The following is an 18,367-nucleotide window of genomic DNA, read 5'->3' on the forward strand; positions in this document are numbered from 1 at the left end:
ATGTGAAAAATTCCAGAAGAGCGAATATGACCAGGAAGCGCTCGCGAACTGGACTGAAGCACATAGAAAAGATGCAAAGGAGCATAATAGGCACGTTCCATCTCCAAAGAAGAAAAGTGGGCTGTATTATTATACCAATCTCCCACATGACGGAGAAGGCATGCCAAGTTATATAATTGGAGATCTGGAATCCCCAATCCTCCCCGTCTCCAGTTTCCAATTAACCGAGAGAATCTCATCCTAGCTCTTTTCCCAACCCAACAAAAATGGGCCACCATCCGATGTAACTATTTAAGATCCTTCAATGTCACCCGTAGCGGAAGAGTTTGTAAACGATACAGCCACTTGGGAAAAATGACCATTGCATACAGACTAATGCGATCCATAAGAGATAGAGGAAGCATAGACCACTGGCCATGCCGGGCTTCTGTGAGTTGCAATAAAGGTGGTATATTAAGATAATACAGCTGCAAAGGATCAGGACCCAAAACAATGCCCAGGTATTTAAAACGAGCCATGTGCTTTCCTTAGGGGACAGTGAAATCGAGAACTTGGCTTCCAACCTGGCAAAGTTTCCAAATATTCAGATTTTGCAAGATTGAGCTAAAAGCCCGAATGATCGCCAAACTCCTCAAATGTTTCTAACAAGGACCATAGGGACCTCTCTGGATTAGTAATGTGAACTAAGATGTTGTCTGCAAAGGCTGAGAGTTTGAAAGTTTCAGAACCAATATCTATGCCCTCTATCTCTGGATTCGCCTGGATATCCCTAAGTAATGAATCTAGAACCAGCACAAAGAGAAGAGGGGACACAGGGCACCCCTGCCTCGTACCCCTCCACACAGCAAATTGCCCAGAAACACCCCCGTTAACCAATATCTGCGCCAATGGAGACTGATATAAAGCCCGAATTCCAGCCAAAAACAAACTCCCCCAAGCCGTACTCCCAAAGTGCTGCAAACAAAAAGTCCCAACAGACCCTATCGAATGCTGGCATCAAAACTAATTAACAGCGAAGGTTGAGAAACAGCCCGTACCATCTCCAAGGAGAGCAACATTTGTCGCAGCTTTTTCGATACCGAGTGCCCGCGAACAAAGCCAACTTGAGAGGTCAACAATAGATCTGGCAGCACTTTCACTATTCTATTTGCCAGAATCTTCACAAATTATTTAGCCTCATAGGAAAGCAAGGAAATGGGCCTATAAGAGTCTAAAGACTGTGAGTCCCTGCCTGGTTTTAAGAATACTATGATTAAAGCATCTCGTAAGGAAGGCGGCAAATCTACCTCTGCTATATAAGAACTAAATACGGCTGCCAAGCAACTGGAGATCTGCTGCTGAAGAATTTTATAGAATTCTGCCACAAAATCATCCCCACCCAACACCTTTCCCAAAGAACTAAGCCCAATGTTATAGGATACCTCGTCATCCTGTATTGGTAAATTCAAAGCTTTCTGTTGGGCTGCCGTTAAGGTAGGATGGTCCACATTGGTACTATAAGAACTGTCCAGGCCCATACAAATCTGCAAAAAAGGAGTGAAATGCCTGCGTGATTGCCTCATCAGCATGCACCAACTCACCTCAGCTATTTCGCACTCACAACACCTTACTAGGGTCCTGCTCCTGAGCAATCATCTTAGCCAGCAGAGCCCCGGTTTATTAGCATGCTTATAAAAGCTGAAATTTGTAATAGTGGGCAGGCCTCTGTGCTTTATCCTGAATGAGGTGATTAAGTGTAGCTTGGGAGGCCAACCAAGCAGATTTCTGAAGAGAGGAACCAGAGGCCCCATACCGTTGCCGATCAAGCTGAATTTGATGTTCCCACCTCTTCACTTCAGCAGCCACCGCCCTTTTTTTAATGCGCTGCATAAGAAATGATTTCCCCACGCAGCACAGCCTTGGCCGCCTCCCAAAAAAGAACTGGCTGAGAAGAATGCTCCTGATTAAACTCTCAGTACTCCCGCCATTTCTGACTAAGAAACTCATGGAACTTAGTATCATAATAGAGCAATTTTGAGAATTTCTAAAGTGCAGAGGCTCGAGGTCCACCCGCCCCCTGGAGCTCCATCCATACAAAAGCATGGTCCGAGATACAAGAGGGTCCAATCCCTGCCCCAAGGTGGTGGGAGGAGATAGTCAGATACCAATAAATAGTCAATACGAAACATTGTTCCATGGGCTCTGGAAACATGTCTATAATCCCTACCATCAGGGTGAAAAAATCTCCACACATCCTGCAGTTCCAAAGTAGAGCATAACAAGGGAACCCCTTTAGTAAAATCAATAGGCGCAATACCTTTATGGACAGATTTATCCACTAAAGGATCAAACACAGAGTTGAAAACCCTCCTCCCTCCCCCATTATGATGGGAACAGTAGAAGCAGTCTGGGTATGTCTAAGAAGGTGCCTAAAGAATTGTTTATCAGAGGTGTTAGGTGCATACATATTAACCAGTAACAACTCCTGATTATCTACAGAGATGTGTGCCACAATATATCTGCCTTTGTCATCTGCCTTGATTGAATGTTTTCCACAATGAGACCCTTGCGAAATAAAATAAATCACCCCTGCCTTCTTCTGAACAGCTGGATTATCAATATAATCACCCATCCACCATTTGCACAACTTTTGATGCTCCAAGGCAGACAAGTGAGTTTCTTGGGGAAAGGCTATAGCTATGCAAAGTGCGCAAGATCTTACTGCGCTTAATGGGGGAATGAATCCCCCCTACATTCCAAGAGATAAATTTGTGAGCCATTCAATCAGGACACCCCCAAGACCAGCAGCAGGAAATAAAGCTTCTGGAGGTAGGCGCCCCAGCCTATAGCCACCCCCATACCAAAAGGAAACATAGGAAAATACCAAGAATCTTTCCTACCCAAGACCCTAGAGCCATTCCAACAAGTGTAAACCCCCCCTTCCTCCCTCCCCCACCCCCTCCCCATGAAGACCCCGCCCCCTTCCTCCGAAGCCCCAAAGGCTTCCGAACCCACCTAACCTCTCTGTACCATACATGGGCCCTAACAGCTCGTGCAGAGCACTTTGGTGTACCCCCTTCCCCCATAGACAAGAACCTCCAACCTCCCAAACCGACCCCCCATACCAAAAAATGAACCACCAAAGTTCCAAATCAAAAGAATGTAGAATGCTGCTCTTGCTGAAAAGCCAAGCAAGAGCATAACACAACCCTAGAAAGAACCCAGGCTATTAACTGCAACCCTGGCCCCATTAACTGTAGCACCTAAGGGTGCAACTTAGCCAATGTCATTCAGCCAGCTCCTTCAGTGTGGCTCCTGTGGAGCAGGAATGGTATTCACAAACTCAAATGCCTGAACAGGGTCCATAAATAATCTGTCCTGCCCCACATGATGTACCCAGAGTCTCGCCGGGAAGAGCAAGGCAAACCGGATCTTCTTGGCGGCCAATGCAGAACAAATCGGGACAAACTTTTTCCTTGTTGCGGCCATCGGCACTGAATAATCCTGGAAACAAAGGACTTTGGAGCCCTCAAAGGTGGGCATGGTGCCTGAACGGATCACCTAGGGAAGCGCCTGTTTGTGGGCAAAATGCAGTATGCGGATCACCGTCCTGAGTTTAGTTCCTGTTGGGCACACCGGACCTACCCTATGAGCCAGCTCAATCCGGAGCGGGCCCATGTGCGCTTCAAATGAAATTTGGCCAGTAAGCTAGGTATCCATGATGCGAGGGAGCTTACCCTCTCTCGACAACTCCGGAATCCCTATATAGCGAAGGTTGTTCCACTTGGAACGATTTTCCAGATCATCAATTTTTGATTCCAGCTCCAGGAGTCTTTTTTGCACCGTCTCCAACGGTTCACCCCTGCTGCGTTTTGATCTTCCAGGGCACCGATGCGTTGTTGCATCTCATCTATTTCTAAGTTCACGCTATCCAACGTTCGTGGGCTTCCTCGGAACGATCGTAGAGTTTTTGCAGTTTTTTATCCAGTGCGGCCTCCACTGCCACTGTTATTTCTACGGTTAAATCTGCTATCCATAAAGCACTGACTTCAAAGGCGGAGTGGCCAGCTGCTCCGCCCATCTTTGTATCAGGCCCCTTGAGCTTCTCCCGCTCCTTCCTCTGGACTTTCGCCACCATCCTCTCTCTCCAGCAAGTAAAAAGTGGCTTCTCACAATTTCCTAATAACAGGGAAACTGGGTGGGGGAAAGCCGCCGAGCAGGGAAGGTCAGATCTCCAATTATCAGTGTTGATTTAGGAGAAGGGCACAGAGCTCCACAAGTTAGCAACCTCTTCCGTGCATGACACCACGTGACCTCCTTGCATCAACATGTTAAAAAGTGCAATCATCAAAAAGGTGAGGAGGGTGTTCCATTATATAGTTCTTTTCTCTAAAGTGGAGATATAGCTCTCAAGGTATGTGTGTCTTGTTGCAGATAGCACAAATGAAGAAGAGAGCCTTCCAATGCGGTATGAGTATCCCGTCAATGTTCTGCTGGGCAGGTGAGATACAGATAAAACAAATATCTTCTTCATGTAAATGACTCCATTTCACACTGCACCCACTTTTTTAAACCTCTGTGTTTAAACCTCTGTGCTCAGTATTGAAGGAAATGACTTCTGAAGTGTTTAAAGGTCTGATGTCATTTGAATCACCAGCTTAACAGCTATATTGGAAGGAGGAATATTTGTGAATAAAGGAAAGGTTAAGGTACAGGTATGTTCATTTTATTTTGGAGTGGATTTGTACAGTAAACTTGCTTACCTGTACACAGGTGTAAGAATAACAGGATACTAGCCCTCACGAGCAAGTGGTATCATCTGATAGCTCTATCAAATGATACCACTTGCTCGTGAGGGCTAGTATCCTGTTATTCTTACACCTGTTTACAGGTAAGCAAGTTTACTGTACAAATATGGCTCAAATATTTTTGCAATACTTAAGAGTCTTTGAGAACACTTCACCAAGCAAATGTGTGAGTGTTCATGTCAGCATGATCATGTGGGGGACATATCAAGTTCATATTAAGCTATTATCAGGATAAGCTGCTGGTTAGAGGAGGTGGATTTTGTAATGACTGGCACCCTGCTGTCCTGGGAGAACATCAGGTTCAGATAATCAATTTTGCTTTCTCCAAGAACAGGACAGTACTCCTCACAAGTGAGAATCCTTAGACATGGGTACCAGTAAAGAATGGAGATTCTGAAGAACAGACATCTAGAAAGATATTTAAACTAAATTTCTATCAATCTCCATAGAAAGAATAGCTAGTTGTGAGCTTACAATGGACTCTTCTATACAAAATAACCAATAAATGAAAGAAAGAAAATTTTTTACATACAACACAGAAATTAAAAATACTTGAAAGATATTAACATAGAACAAATATTCCAGAGAAAGGAAAATGGTAAAACCAGAGGGCATACTTTGAGGCTGAGGGGTGGTAGACTCAACAGTAATGTTAGGAAATTCTTCTTTAAAGAGGGTGGCTGATGCCTGAAATGGGCTCCTGAGGGGATGGTGGAGAGGAAAACGGTGAGAGTTCAAAAAAATCATGAGATGAACACAGGATTTTTAATGAGAAAATAACGGGTACCATATTTTTTGCTCCATAAAACTCACTGTTTTTCCATTCAAAAGTGGGTGGAAATCTCAGTGCACCTTATGCAGCGAAGGTACAAATTTTTAGCCCCTCGTACCATTTTAACCCCCTCCCCCATCATCGCACCTTTTAAAAATGCCCCACCCACCTGCCTGCTGCTGCCGTTGTCATCCCTTAAAAGAAAGAGCAGGAAGCTTGGAACCCGCCTGCTGCCGCCATCGTCATTACTTGAAAGAGAGAGCAGGAAGCTTGGAAAGAGGGCTGGAGGCGGTGCGTGACCAAAGAGCCGGGAGACCAGCGTCGTGGAGTGCGTGACCAAGAAGCTGGCGCATCTGAGCAAGAGAGCAGGTCTCTGGCAGCGCGGTGACTGAGGACCTTGCAGCCAGTCTTCCCGGTAACCCCCCTCCTCGGGAGGACTAGATCCGGTCCCGCCATAGCAAACAGTGAGCAGACCCTGCTGCTGAGCTCCCCCCGGCCTGGGGCCCCTGCCTCGGTGTTCGAGGACCAGCAGATACCCTGCGCCACCGTGCTTCTCAGTGAGCTCCTGGAGAGGGTTGCCTTCTACCATGTCACTGCCGTCTGGTTCTTTTCCTAAACGGGCCCCCACAGAGCTGGGAGGGCGTCCAGGCCAGCCAATCACTGCTCTTCATGAGCGTCACCGGGCGTTGCCCTTGGGGGACTGGCTGGCTGACGTATGGCTGGGCCGCTTATGTACCATTTGGCTCAGCATGATGCTCTGCATGGCCAGTATGCTCAAGCTTCCCTTGCTGGCCAACCCATAGACCCAGATGGCCTTCTGTGGAAACATCTCCCTCACTAGCATAGAGAAATGCTCTTCCCTTAACAGCACCGAAACCAAAGTCTGTACCACCAGCAACCACCAGTATTGTTACGGAGCAGTCTACTTTGTGTTGGTCGTAATCAGCCTAGGGAGTGGGCACTGTCAAAGCCAACATCATGCCTTTTGGGGCCAATCAGGTAAATAGCAAGTGGGAGGAAGAGGGGGTATTTACCCTTTTTCCCTCCACCCCAACGCATTTAGACTAACTCATTTCCCTGCTTTGCTTTGTTACTATGTACTTCTTCCTTTAAAAACTCTGGGTAATCCTTGCAGCAGCCCAAATTTATTAGAAAGGATTATCTTAATCTAATAGGAACTTAAAGACTTTATGATAGACGTTGGGTAGTTTTCCCAACATTTCTTAATGTTAATTAGCCTACTGATATGAAGTGCAGACTACTCTCCTTCTGGTGTTCCAGGTCCTAAAATCTGTTTTACTGGTTTATAATATGTGGTATTTGTAAATAGGCCAAGCACCCTCTTAGATGCTGAGAAGACCCTCCCTTCTGATTTGATAGTTGGCTTTCAGGTTTGTGAAGTTAACCAAATATGAAACAGATTTTGCACTTTATCATAAATGAAACATTGATTTACTTAATGAGAAAGTGAGCTGTATCAAATAGCATATTTTTACTATTCAACCAAATATGAATAATGAAAAATATTATTCGGCTGAATATGAATAATGAGCATTGAGCTTTAACATAACAAATAATAATAAAAGAAGCAAAGTAAAATTGGAGATCAAGTTTTTATTTAGGGTTTAGCACAGTGGAGCCCCCAGATTATTCATATTCAAATTTAAATCACTGTCGGGCTGGCTGACTTGGGGATGGCTGGCTGGCTTGGGTCTGGCGGGGGGCTGAGAGCTGGCTGGCTGGCTGCCACTACACGTGCCTACCACTAGACATGCCCACCACCAGACATGCCCTGTACCCTATCCCGGCCTACCACTAGACCACCAGAGGGGGGGGGGGGGGACAGGGTACAGAACACCATTTGGTTCAGAATTTTTTTTTCTTGGTTTTTCCTCGTCTATAGGTAGGTGCATATTATGGTCAGGTGTGTCTTATGGAGCGAAAAATATGGTATATCGAAGAACTAAGGCCAGTACTGGGCAAACTTGCATAGTCTGTGTCCCGTATATGGCAATTCAGTTGAGGATGGGCTGGGGAGGGCTACAACAGCTGGGATGGTTTAGATGAGATCGAGTAAGCTTTGACAGAGACTCCAGTAGATGAAACCTATGCACAGTATAGGGCAAAGCTCTAGATTTCTAGCCCAGAAATATCTAAGAAAAAGGACAATTTAAATTAAATCACTAATTTATAGGAGCATGAAAGGAGTCCTTTTGTTAATTTTATCTTGAGAAAATTCCAAAAAATGAGACATATCCAGACTATCAGATGACTAACATTATTCCCAGTTTCCTCTCTTATTTCCCTAACTCCCTTAGATAAACAGTATACGTATATGTGTTATATAATAAGATTCATAGTCAGAGAATTGTACTATATCCTTCAGATACATCTTTAGTAGTTCTTTTGGTGCTAGATAATGAGTAACTGGGAAATTTAAGATTCTGAGATTATGCGCTCTATCTTTAGTTACAGCAGCTAAAGCAGTCTGTGCAGATTTTAGCTGCTTTCATAACTTGCTGTTCCACAGTATTTACTCTCTTATCACATTCCAAAAATTTCTGAGAGATTCCTTTCATAAACTGAAAAAGTTTCAGTAAATTTTCTTATAATACCTTCTCAAATCTGAAAAACTGTGTTGCCAATATCTTTTAAAGAAAAGTCAGTAGCAATAAAACTACCTGAGAAGAGCTGATAAATTAGTAACGGATGTAAATGATTGTACTTTAATAGGGACAGGCACTGGTACCAAGCCTTTAGATCCTAATAGATCAGGAGTAGATTCCCGAGAATCAGCTACCTCTACCAAAACAAAGCCTCCACTTGTGGGTGACTCTAGCAACTCCCTATTTTCTGCTGGTGAAGAAAGTGGATTTAATATCTATATCTATCTATATTTATTTCAGCTTAGGCTAAAAAAAAAAAAATTAAATTAAAATCGACCTATCTGCACTCAAGGAAAAAAAGATAAGCTTGAAGGATTATGAGACATAACCACTAGTTTACATTATCTACATGATATGCTAAAAATCTTACTTATAGTCTTCATTAGCTGCTGTGAAAATGAATGCTTCCATTGGATTCCAGCACAGCGTGTTTGACCTCATTGCTAGAATAACCTAGGAACAAAAAACAGGTAAAAAGAGGTAACTAGAGAGCTTACAGTAAAGTTGGTCTGGTGCATACCAAGACCCAGCATTTCCACATTCCTCAGTCTGAAATTTGTGAAACTGCAAGAATTATGAAGAATTGGAAGGAGAATAAACCATACCTTTTTCAATGGAGTGGCTTGTCTCATGTCGTATAGTACAATGTTTCGATCCGATGAGCAACTTCCCAAGAGATATGTCTGAAAAGAGATGTTATAAGATTTCAGGTAAGTTGTATCTACTTTATTTTTATTCATCCAGGAATATTCAATAGTAGCATGCCAGATGCAGATCATGTTTGTTTGTTACCTATGTGTTATAATAGACTAAAAACATACTGAATTATGGCCTAACACACAGACCATTTAAAACATCAGCATTGTCACAACTATCAAATCAGGTTTGTTGAATTTTAAAAGGTTTTAATGCACAAGAAAGCCAAAAGGAAAAGGAAGCCATAGAAGGGTGGAAAATGCCTGGAATGGGATAAACACAGAGAATCCTTTAACAGCAAGAGAATGGATAACAAGCATTTTTTGTGCTTCTAAGGCACAGGAAGTAACCTGTACAGAGTGATAGTTATAAATCCTAATCATTTTAGTGCGCAGATTGTACATAGTGAATGGCAGAAAAAAACCCAAGTGGTCCAATCAGTATTATTTTCTTACATTGGTTTGAACAGAATTGGCACGATTAGCCTGAAAATTAAGCATATCACATTTAGTAATCTACTGGCTTAAAGGCTCAAGATAAAAACTTCCCTTTTTGTACCAGAAGACTGCTTTTGGGAACTCTGATTAAGACCTCTACTACTTTCACCTTTATGACCGACTGGCTTAGGAGGTCAGTGTTGGAGCATATTGGTGTTAAAGAAAACAGGATTTTGGGTAGTATTTCAAACTTCATTTAAGGAATGAAAAAGGTCAAAAACGGACAAAATCTGGAAAAAGCATAAACATCAAAGCAGGAGCCATAAGGCGGTAAGAGGGGCCAAAAGAGACTACAAGGAAAAAATAGCCAAGGAGGCAAAAAAACTTCAAGCCGTACTTTCGATATATTAAGGGGAAATGACACGCGAAGGAAGCGGTGGGGCCGTTGGATGACCATGGAATAAAGGGAATGCTAAAGGAGAACAAAGCCATCGCCGACAAACTAAACACATATTTTGCGTCTGTATTTACCGAAGAGGATATACACAACATACCGGAAGCCGACAGGCTATACACAGGAAATGAAGACGGGAAACTGATAGGGTTGACAGTCAGTCTAGAAGAGGTATGCAGGCAGATTGATAAGCTTAAAAACGATAAATCCCTGAGACCAGATGGCATCCATCCGAGGGTAATCAATGAAGTGAAAGGGGCTATAGCTGAACTGCTTCAACTAATAGCCAATCTGTTGATCAAATAAGGAAGGATTCCGGAAGACTGGAAAGTAGCAAATGTTACGCTGATCTTCAAGAAAGATTCGAGGGGAGATCCGGGAAACTACAGACTGGCGAGTCTGACCTTGGTACCGGGAAAGATGGTAGAGACGCTGATAAAGGACCGCATCATTGATCACCTTGACGGATACAATCTGATGAGGACCAGCCAGCACGGCTTCAGCAAAGGAAGATCTTGCTTGACAAATTTGCTGCATTTCTTCAAGGGAGTAAACAGGCAGATAGACAAGGCTGACTCGGTCAACATTGTATATCTGGATTTTCAGAAGGCATTCAACAAGGTTCCGCATGAACGACTACTTCGAAAAATTGCGAGCCATGGAATCAAGGGTGAAATACCCACGTGGATTAAAAACTGGCCGGCGGATAAGAAACAGAGAGTGGGGGTATTTGGACAATACTCGGACTGGAAAAGCGTCACGAGTGGAGTGCCGCAGAGTTCAGTGCTTGGACCCGTGCTCTTAAACATATTTATAAAGGACCTGGAAATTGGTACGACGAGCAAGGTGCTTAAATTTTCAGACGATACGAAGTTATTCAGAGTAGTGAAGACACAGGAGGATTGCGAAGACTGCAATGGGACATAAACACTTTCGAGAAATGGGCCTCGAGATGGCAAATGAGGTTTAACGTGGATAAGTATAAGGTGATGCATGTCGGTAACAAAAATCTTTTACACAAATACAAGATATCCAATGCAGTACTTGGAGAGACCCCCCCAGGAAAGAGACTTGGGAGTACTGGTTGACAAGTTAATGAAGCTGTCCGGGTAATGTGTGGCGGCGGCGAAAAGGGCAACAGAATGCTAAGAATGATTAAGAAGGGGATAACAAACAGATCAGAGAAGGTTATCATGCCACTGTATCAGGCCATGGTACACCCTCACCTGAAATACTGCGTCTAGCACTTGTTGCCATACATGAAAAAGAACACAGTACTACTCGAAAGGGTCCAGAGAAGAGCGACTAAAATGGTTAAGGGGCTGGAGGAGTTGTCGTACAGTGAGAGATTAGAGAAACTGGGCCTCTTCTCCCTTGAAAAGAGGAAACTGAGAGGGGACATGATCGAAACATTCAAGATAATGAAGGGAATAGACTTAGTAGATAAAGACAGATTGCTCACCCTCTCCAAGGTAGGGAGAACGAGAAGGCACTCTCTAAAGTTAAAAGGGGATAGATTCCGCACAAATGTAAGGAAGTTCTTCTTCACCCAGAGAGTGGTAGAAAACTGGAACGCTCTTCCGGAGGCTATTATAGGGGAAAACACCCTTCAGGGATTCAAGACAAAGTTAGACAAGTTCCTGCTGAAACAGAACGTATGCAGGTAAGGCTAGTCTCACCTAAGGGCCGCCGCATGAGCTGACTGCTGGGCACGATGGACCACTGGTCTGACCCAGCAGCGGCAGTTCTTATGTTCACACACATGAAAGCTGGACCTGTATAGCATTGAAAACTTTTGTATTACATTATTTCTGTATAATCTTCCTCTTAAGCACTGCAAGTTGCAACTTTAGTGAGTGATTCCTGGAAGGGAATCTTTCCTCTAAGTTGGAGAATGGATTATGTAAAATATTTAGGTGTGTTCATAGCAACTGATCTTACTCAGGTGTATAAGCTTAATTTGACTCCACTGCAGAGATACCATTTGAGGGCCGCAATCCAGTCGGGTTTTCAGGATTTCCCCAATGAATATGCATTGAAAGCAGTGCATGCACATAGATCTCATGCATATTCATTGGGGAAATCCTGAAAATCCGACTGGATTGCGGCCCTCAAGGAGGGACTTTGAGACCCCTGTCTTAGATGTTACTTATCCATTGGAAGGTAAAAGATGAGAAAAATCATATTAAAGTACTTCAGCAATATATTTGGAATGGGAAACACTCAAGAATATCAATCTATCAAGCTCTTAAGCCAAAAGAGAGAGCTAGTTTAGGTGTATTGAACATTAAATATCTAATGACTGTCAATCATAGGAGACACAATGATTGATTTAGGGACACTGAAGAATTTTCAATAACTTGTTTAGACATAAGTTTCAAGTTTATTAAAAATTTGTTATCCCACCTTTTCAAAATTACAAAGCAGCTTTACAATAAAAAGAAAAAACAGAGTGATAGACACATTAAAATTAGAAGCTAATTAATATCCAACAAAGACAAGTACAAAATCTCACAAATCAAACTGACACGAAAGGAAAAGGATAGAACTACAATAATTTGAGAGAAAAGAACAATTAAGGAAAAAACAAAGGGTAAAATTTTTTCCCCCCTGAGCTGCTATAATTGCCACAGAGAATGGGCTAGTAATCAGTCAGGTTGTCCTTAAAAGGACGATCATACTGCAAAAGCATCTTTAAAAAGGATTGTTTTTAGGCTGATCTTGAAATTATCTAACATGTGAATCTCTCGCAGGTGAGCCGGTGTTGAATTCCAGAGCGTAGGGTAAGTAACAGAGAAAATATTATTACACATAATATTGATAATTTTCAGTGATGGAATTGTTAGCAGATTTTGATTAGATGACCGAAGAGTACGTTGAGAGGTGAGGGGTACTAGAAGTCTATTAATGAATTCAGGCTGCCCTGTTTGTCTAGTTTTGAAGGTTAATAGCAGTATTTTATTGGTGATACGATGGGAGATGGGCAACCAGTGTGCTTTGACCATCAGAGGAGTTACATGGTCGAATTATTTTGTGTTAAAGATAATTTTGACAACGGTGTTCTGAATAATCTGAAGGTGTCAAATTTCCTTTTTTCTAATTCCCTTAAATAGGGCGTTGCCATAGTCTAAGCAAGAGATTACTAAAGAATGAATGAGAATGTTAAGAGAAGCTTGATCTAAGAATTTTGCTAGAGAGCGAATCATACAGAGACGGTGAAAACATTTCCTTACGACTGAACTGATGTGATCATGAAATGTGAGTTTCTTGTCTAGAATAATTCCCAAGAGCTTTATGGTTTTTACTGACTGAACTGGCATAGACTTAAATTCCATGGGCGAGAGTAGCGATTGACCTTGCCTGAATGGGAAGATCATGGATTTGGACTTGTTTACATTGAGAGAGAGCATATTAGAGTAGAGCCAGTCGCTTATTTTTTCCAATTTTTTGTTGATAGTAAGAATGTCTTCAATGTTAGTGAGATTGATCAGGTGTGTTAAATGTATATTGTCGGCTTCTCCTGGCAAATTACCAGTACTTCTTAAAGATCATATCTTATTGCCACCCTTGACAGGAACATGGAGAAGGATTTGTAGACATCTTAACCTTTCCTCAACAGAGTCACCATACTTACCTATTTGTGGTAATCCAGATTTCCCTCCAGGGAGTGATAATAGAATTTTTCAAAATTAGGATGATAAGATATATGTATCACATTTTGACTGAAGAGAATAATAAGAAACTTTTGATTTTCAGAAAGAGTATATTCTGCACAATAAGGATGCTTTTGAATTTTTACAATTAAAACATTATGTTGAATTTAGATAGGCCTCATTTGAATGAAGAGGTCAGAAGTGCTTACAATAGTCTATACTTTTGGCTCTCAATTCAAAAGTACCTCAAGAAAGCCACCCAGGTCATTTCATTTACCAAACTGGTAGTTCAGTGGTCAAAGGACTTGTATATTGCTTAAGGGAGGCTTATAAGAATATGAAAGGTTTATTTGACAATGTAATGCTTTGGAAAACTGAATTATAAATTCTTCTACATCTTTATATTTCCTTGTATCAAGCAAAGATGATATCTCTACAAACTCATGCTGTTGGTCTGAAATAACATAGAAACATAGAAGATGACGGCAGAAAAGGGCTACAGCCCATCAAGTCTGCCCACTCTGCTTACCCACCCTCTGTCTATGCCCTAATGACCCAATTTCCTTATTTTGACCCTCGTAGGGATCCCACATGGGTATCCCATTTATTCTTAAAGTCTGGCACACTGTCTGCCTCGATCACCTGCACTGGAAGCTTGTTCCAATGATCAACCACTCTCTCTGTGAAGAAATACTTTCTGGTGTCGCCATGAAATTTTCCGCCCCTGAGTTTGAGCGGGTGCCCTCTTGTGGCCGAGGGACCCTTGAGAAAGAAAATATCATCTTCAACTTCGACACGTCCCGTGAGGTACTTAAATGTTTCGATCATGTCTCCCCTCTCCCTACGTTCCTCGAGAGTGTAGAGCTGCAATTTGTTCAGTCTCTCTTCGTGCAAAAGCAGCAGCTACACTGGGAAACATGTTTTGGTTCTGTACAAAAGTGATGCTATTCTTGACAGTTATTTAGTTTTGTTTTTACTGTTTGGAAAATAAAAGTGGATGTTCATCCTTCTCGTTTGTTTGGTAATTATAAACTTCACATCCTGTCCCAAAAAGATTTATTGGGTTTCTGCACAAGATGGTACTGATGGCAAAAACACAAAACAAACCCACCTATTCTGCTACAATGGCTTAGTTCTGAGGCTCCAACACTACAACCTTGGCAAGTCCAGATGATTCATTTACTAAGAATGGAATGCTGTGGTACCAGGGATATTATATCTGTGCAGGGAGAACAGTTTTGCTTGACATGGGAGCCTTTTCTGAATTCATTGACAGCTGCTGCAAGTGAGATGGTGGTACACTCCATATCGGATATTATGGCTTTGTGACAGATTGAGAGATTTTCCCACTCTAGAACTGCTATTATGCCACTGGGCAGCAGAGGGCATTGCACATTTGGGAAAGACTACAGGTCCCAGAGGGGCCTGTTCTCCATGGCTCGGTGTTGGGTCAGAGGGGCGGGACTCAGGGAAGAGTATTTCTGCCCAGGCTTCAGTCAGTTGGGGTAGGACCCAAAGAGAGAGATCCTAAACAGACGCAGCATTTGGCTGAGGTAAGCCAAACCTTATTTGTAATGTGTGAGGCAAACTTAAAAGAAATAAAAAGCATTTACTCATATGCCAGTGTGTTCTTTTGTCTGCTGACCTCTCCTGGAAAGCCAAGGCAGCCTGCCACACCAGGTTGTCTGTTACAGGCTAATTTTGGGGGTGTTGGGGGTCTGATTTTGGGAACCATATTAAGAATAAAGAAAATTTGTGTTAGCTTCGTCACAGCTTGATGACAGACTTGACATATTTATGATGTATTTGTTTATTTTGCACTAAGTTTCTTTAACATATTTAAACAATCTTCCTCACAGTACAATAAAATATGTCACAGAATCTGACTGGCCTAGACACAAAATCAGATTTAGGAGAGAATATCTAATGCTCATCTGGTAAACATAAACAATTATGCCTTATTCTTTTTCACATATCTCTCAAGTAAAGGAAAGCCTTGATGTCAATCATTATTGAAATAAAAAAATACTGAACTTAAAAAGCCCAATGAATTCTCAATGGCCTAGTAAAATTGATCATAATTCTCAAAAAAGTACACAGATAAACAATCACTGGGACAAGAGTCGCATGTAATTTAGTTAATATATTTATTTTAAAATTTATATAAACTCTTTTAAACCAATTAGAAACCATGAATCTATGATAATTCCATTTGCATTATTAAAGTAATAACATGACATAGCAGTATCTTTTGCAAAAGCAAAGAAATACTTTTTTCAATAAAAATATAAGAGCATGACCAAGAAGCAGGTTGTGCTTTTTGTGTACTCATTAAGGTGCCTCCATGGGCACTTCAGGGCCCCTCTATTATTCGCCTTGTTATCCCAATTTCATTGGATCCTACTTTCCTCCTTTTTCCTCCTTTAGTGCAGAATTCTCCCATAACATCCACCCCAGAATTGTGAGGCTGACATCGTTTTCCACTCCAATACCTGACTGTTCATCCATGCTGCCTGATTAACATTCCAGATTCCTTCAGTCCCACCTCCATTCATGCAAGCCCCAATAAGGCTTATTAAAATCGGTCTCTTCCAATATTTTATTAATTTTCTACATTTCTATTCCGCACTATTCAAAGTTCCAGGCGGATTACAACAGACATACACAGCCTTAAATGAAACAACAGAAGATGAACAATTAGTGATAATTAACAAAAACACTAGACTAAGATGATTAGACAGTGGGTACACTCATGAAGACCCCATAGGCATGAAGGAAAAGAATGGTATTGAGCTTTTTCTTGAAAGATGCAAAGCTGGACAATGTATGGAGAGTTGAAAGCATACTAGCCCATTTTTAAAGAACTTAGACACACAAAGTACCATAGAAACTGTGTGTGTCAAGGTGCTTTGAAAATGAGCCTCATAGCATTCCAAAGTTTAGGTTCTGTGACACTGAAGAGAGATCTTCTATGAGTTTCTAGCCGGACTAATCATATGGAGGGAACTACCAGAAGATCACCAGAGGAACATAGCATGCCGGTAGGCTGTTAATGCTGTAACAATGCGGAAATTAGCAAGAGGAGGGGCTAAGTTATAAAGATCTTTGTACCTTAGGCAGGGAAGCTTAAAGATGATTCTCTGTTCAACTGGAAGCCAGTGAAGCGAGATTAAACTTGGAGTTGCATGGTCAAATTTCTCAGTACTAGTGGCGATTCTAGTTGTGTCATTTTGAACAACTTGTGGAGCTCTCAGATGATTCTTTGAGATTCCCACTAAAAGGCTATTACAATGGTCAAAGCAGGGAAAAATGCAGGCCTGAGTGCTGCAACTGTTGGCTTACACCATTCCATTCTGCGGCCGCAGAATGGAATGGTGTAAGCCAACAGTTGCAGCACTAGCCCGTCCTGAAGAAGGCGAAACGCGTTGGTGGGGAATAGTGCGGCCACACAGTTGATATATATAAGATAAGTGCATTATCCATTAGTGAATTTTTGAAAATGGAATGCTTTAATAATAAGATGAAGTTTTTATAAGCAAAAAAGATGAAGAAATATTTATAAAATTAATATGTTTAAAGAAAATTTTCATGACAAGTTACGAGTTGAACTATAAAATATAAAAATAAAAAAATATTAGGTTTGATATACACAGGGTGAACTCAGTGAGGAGTGCTGCTATGCTGATATCTTTCAGAGTAGCGTTCTGAGATATCCCCAGTGTCTATATATCAAAGTTCAGTTCTTTGCATTTGGAGTTATACATGGCAAGATAGCTGGTTTGCTTTGGACTGTTTTATATAAAGGTCTTCTCTATGTGTAAATTCTATTTTACATGTGGAAAATGCTTTCTACAATCAGTCCCTCCAAATGGATTTCTATTAGGCTAGAGAGGGAGTAAGAAGTACCAACTCATGGATGCTGTAGGAGCCGAAAGCCTGAAGTCATAATGCCGTTGTACAGGGCCATGGTGAGACCTCATCTGGAGTACTGTGTGCAATTCTGGAGGCCACATTACAGTAAAGATGTGCGTAGAATTGAATCGGTTCAGCGGACGGCCACCAGGATGATCTCGGGGCTCAAGGGTCTCTCGTATGAAGAGAGACTGAACAAATTGCAGCTCTACACTCTCGAGGAACGTAGGGAGAGGAGAGACATGATCGAAACATTTAAGTACCTCACAGGACGTGTCGAAGTGGAAGATGATATTTTCTTTCTCAAGGGACCCTCGGCCACAAGAGTGCACCCGCTCAAACTCAGGAGCGGAAAATTTCATGTCGACACCAGAAAGTATTTCTTCACAGAGAGAGTGGTTGATCATTGGAACAAGCTTCCAGTGCAGGTGATCGAGGCAAACAGCGTGCCAGACTTTAAGAATAAATGGGATACCCATGTGGGATCCCTACGAGGGTCAAGATAAGAAAATTGGGTCATTAGGGCATAGACAGGGGGTGGGTAAGCAGAGTGGGCAGACTTGATGGGCTGTAGCCCTTTTCTGCCGTCATCTTCTATGTTTCTATGTTTCTATGAGAAGGAATCCAAGTTATTTGCAATTGTAATATTTAGTGGCCAGATTTAGGACCTGCAGCAATATAACAGAAGGAGCTCAGGTGCACAGCCCTGTTAAGAATAGATCAGAGGACAAAAACCTACTCACTATTCCATCCTTACAAATTATAAATACTAGGCGTAACACACTTTTCTCTGTCACTGCTCCTCAAACTTGGAACCTACTACCTGCTCCGGTAAGAGAAGAAAGAACCCTTGACAAGTTTAAATCAAAATTAAAAAGCTACCTATATAGGGACGCCTTTAATTAATTTGCCTTTGGAGCTCAGTCAATTTTCCCCACTCGAAGCAGGTAAGCACTGATCTAATAAATCCCCTTTTGTTTTATCCCTTCT

General features: G+C 42.0%; 1 protein-coding gene across 1 annotated transcript in view; it reads right to left on the minus strand.

Moving 5' to 3' along the window:
- The window catches only part of DCAF13 (DDB1 and CUL4 associated factor 13), a 148,378-nt gene that overhangs the window by 107,014 nt on the left and 22,997 nt on the right, over positions 1–18,367 (minus strand). The window contains exons 6-7 of the mRNA XM_033933398.1: positions 8,831–8,908; positions 8,596–8,678 (exon numbers count right to left, since the gene is read on the minus strand). Coding sequence (XP_033789289.1) covers positions 8,596–8,678; positions 8,831–8,908 — 161 coding nt within the window. The remainder of the gene's footprint in view (positions 1–8,595; positions 8,679–8,830; positions 8,909–18,367) is intronic.

This window comes from Geotrypetes seraphini, chromosome 2 (assembly GCF_902459505.1).
Source record: "Geotrypetes seraphini chromosome 2, aGeoSer1.1, whole genome shotgun sequence".
In the NCBI taxonomy this organism is placed as follows: Eukaryota; Metazoa; Chordata; class Amphibia; order Gymnophiona; family Dermophiidae; genus Geotrypetes; species Geotrypetes seraphini.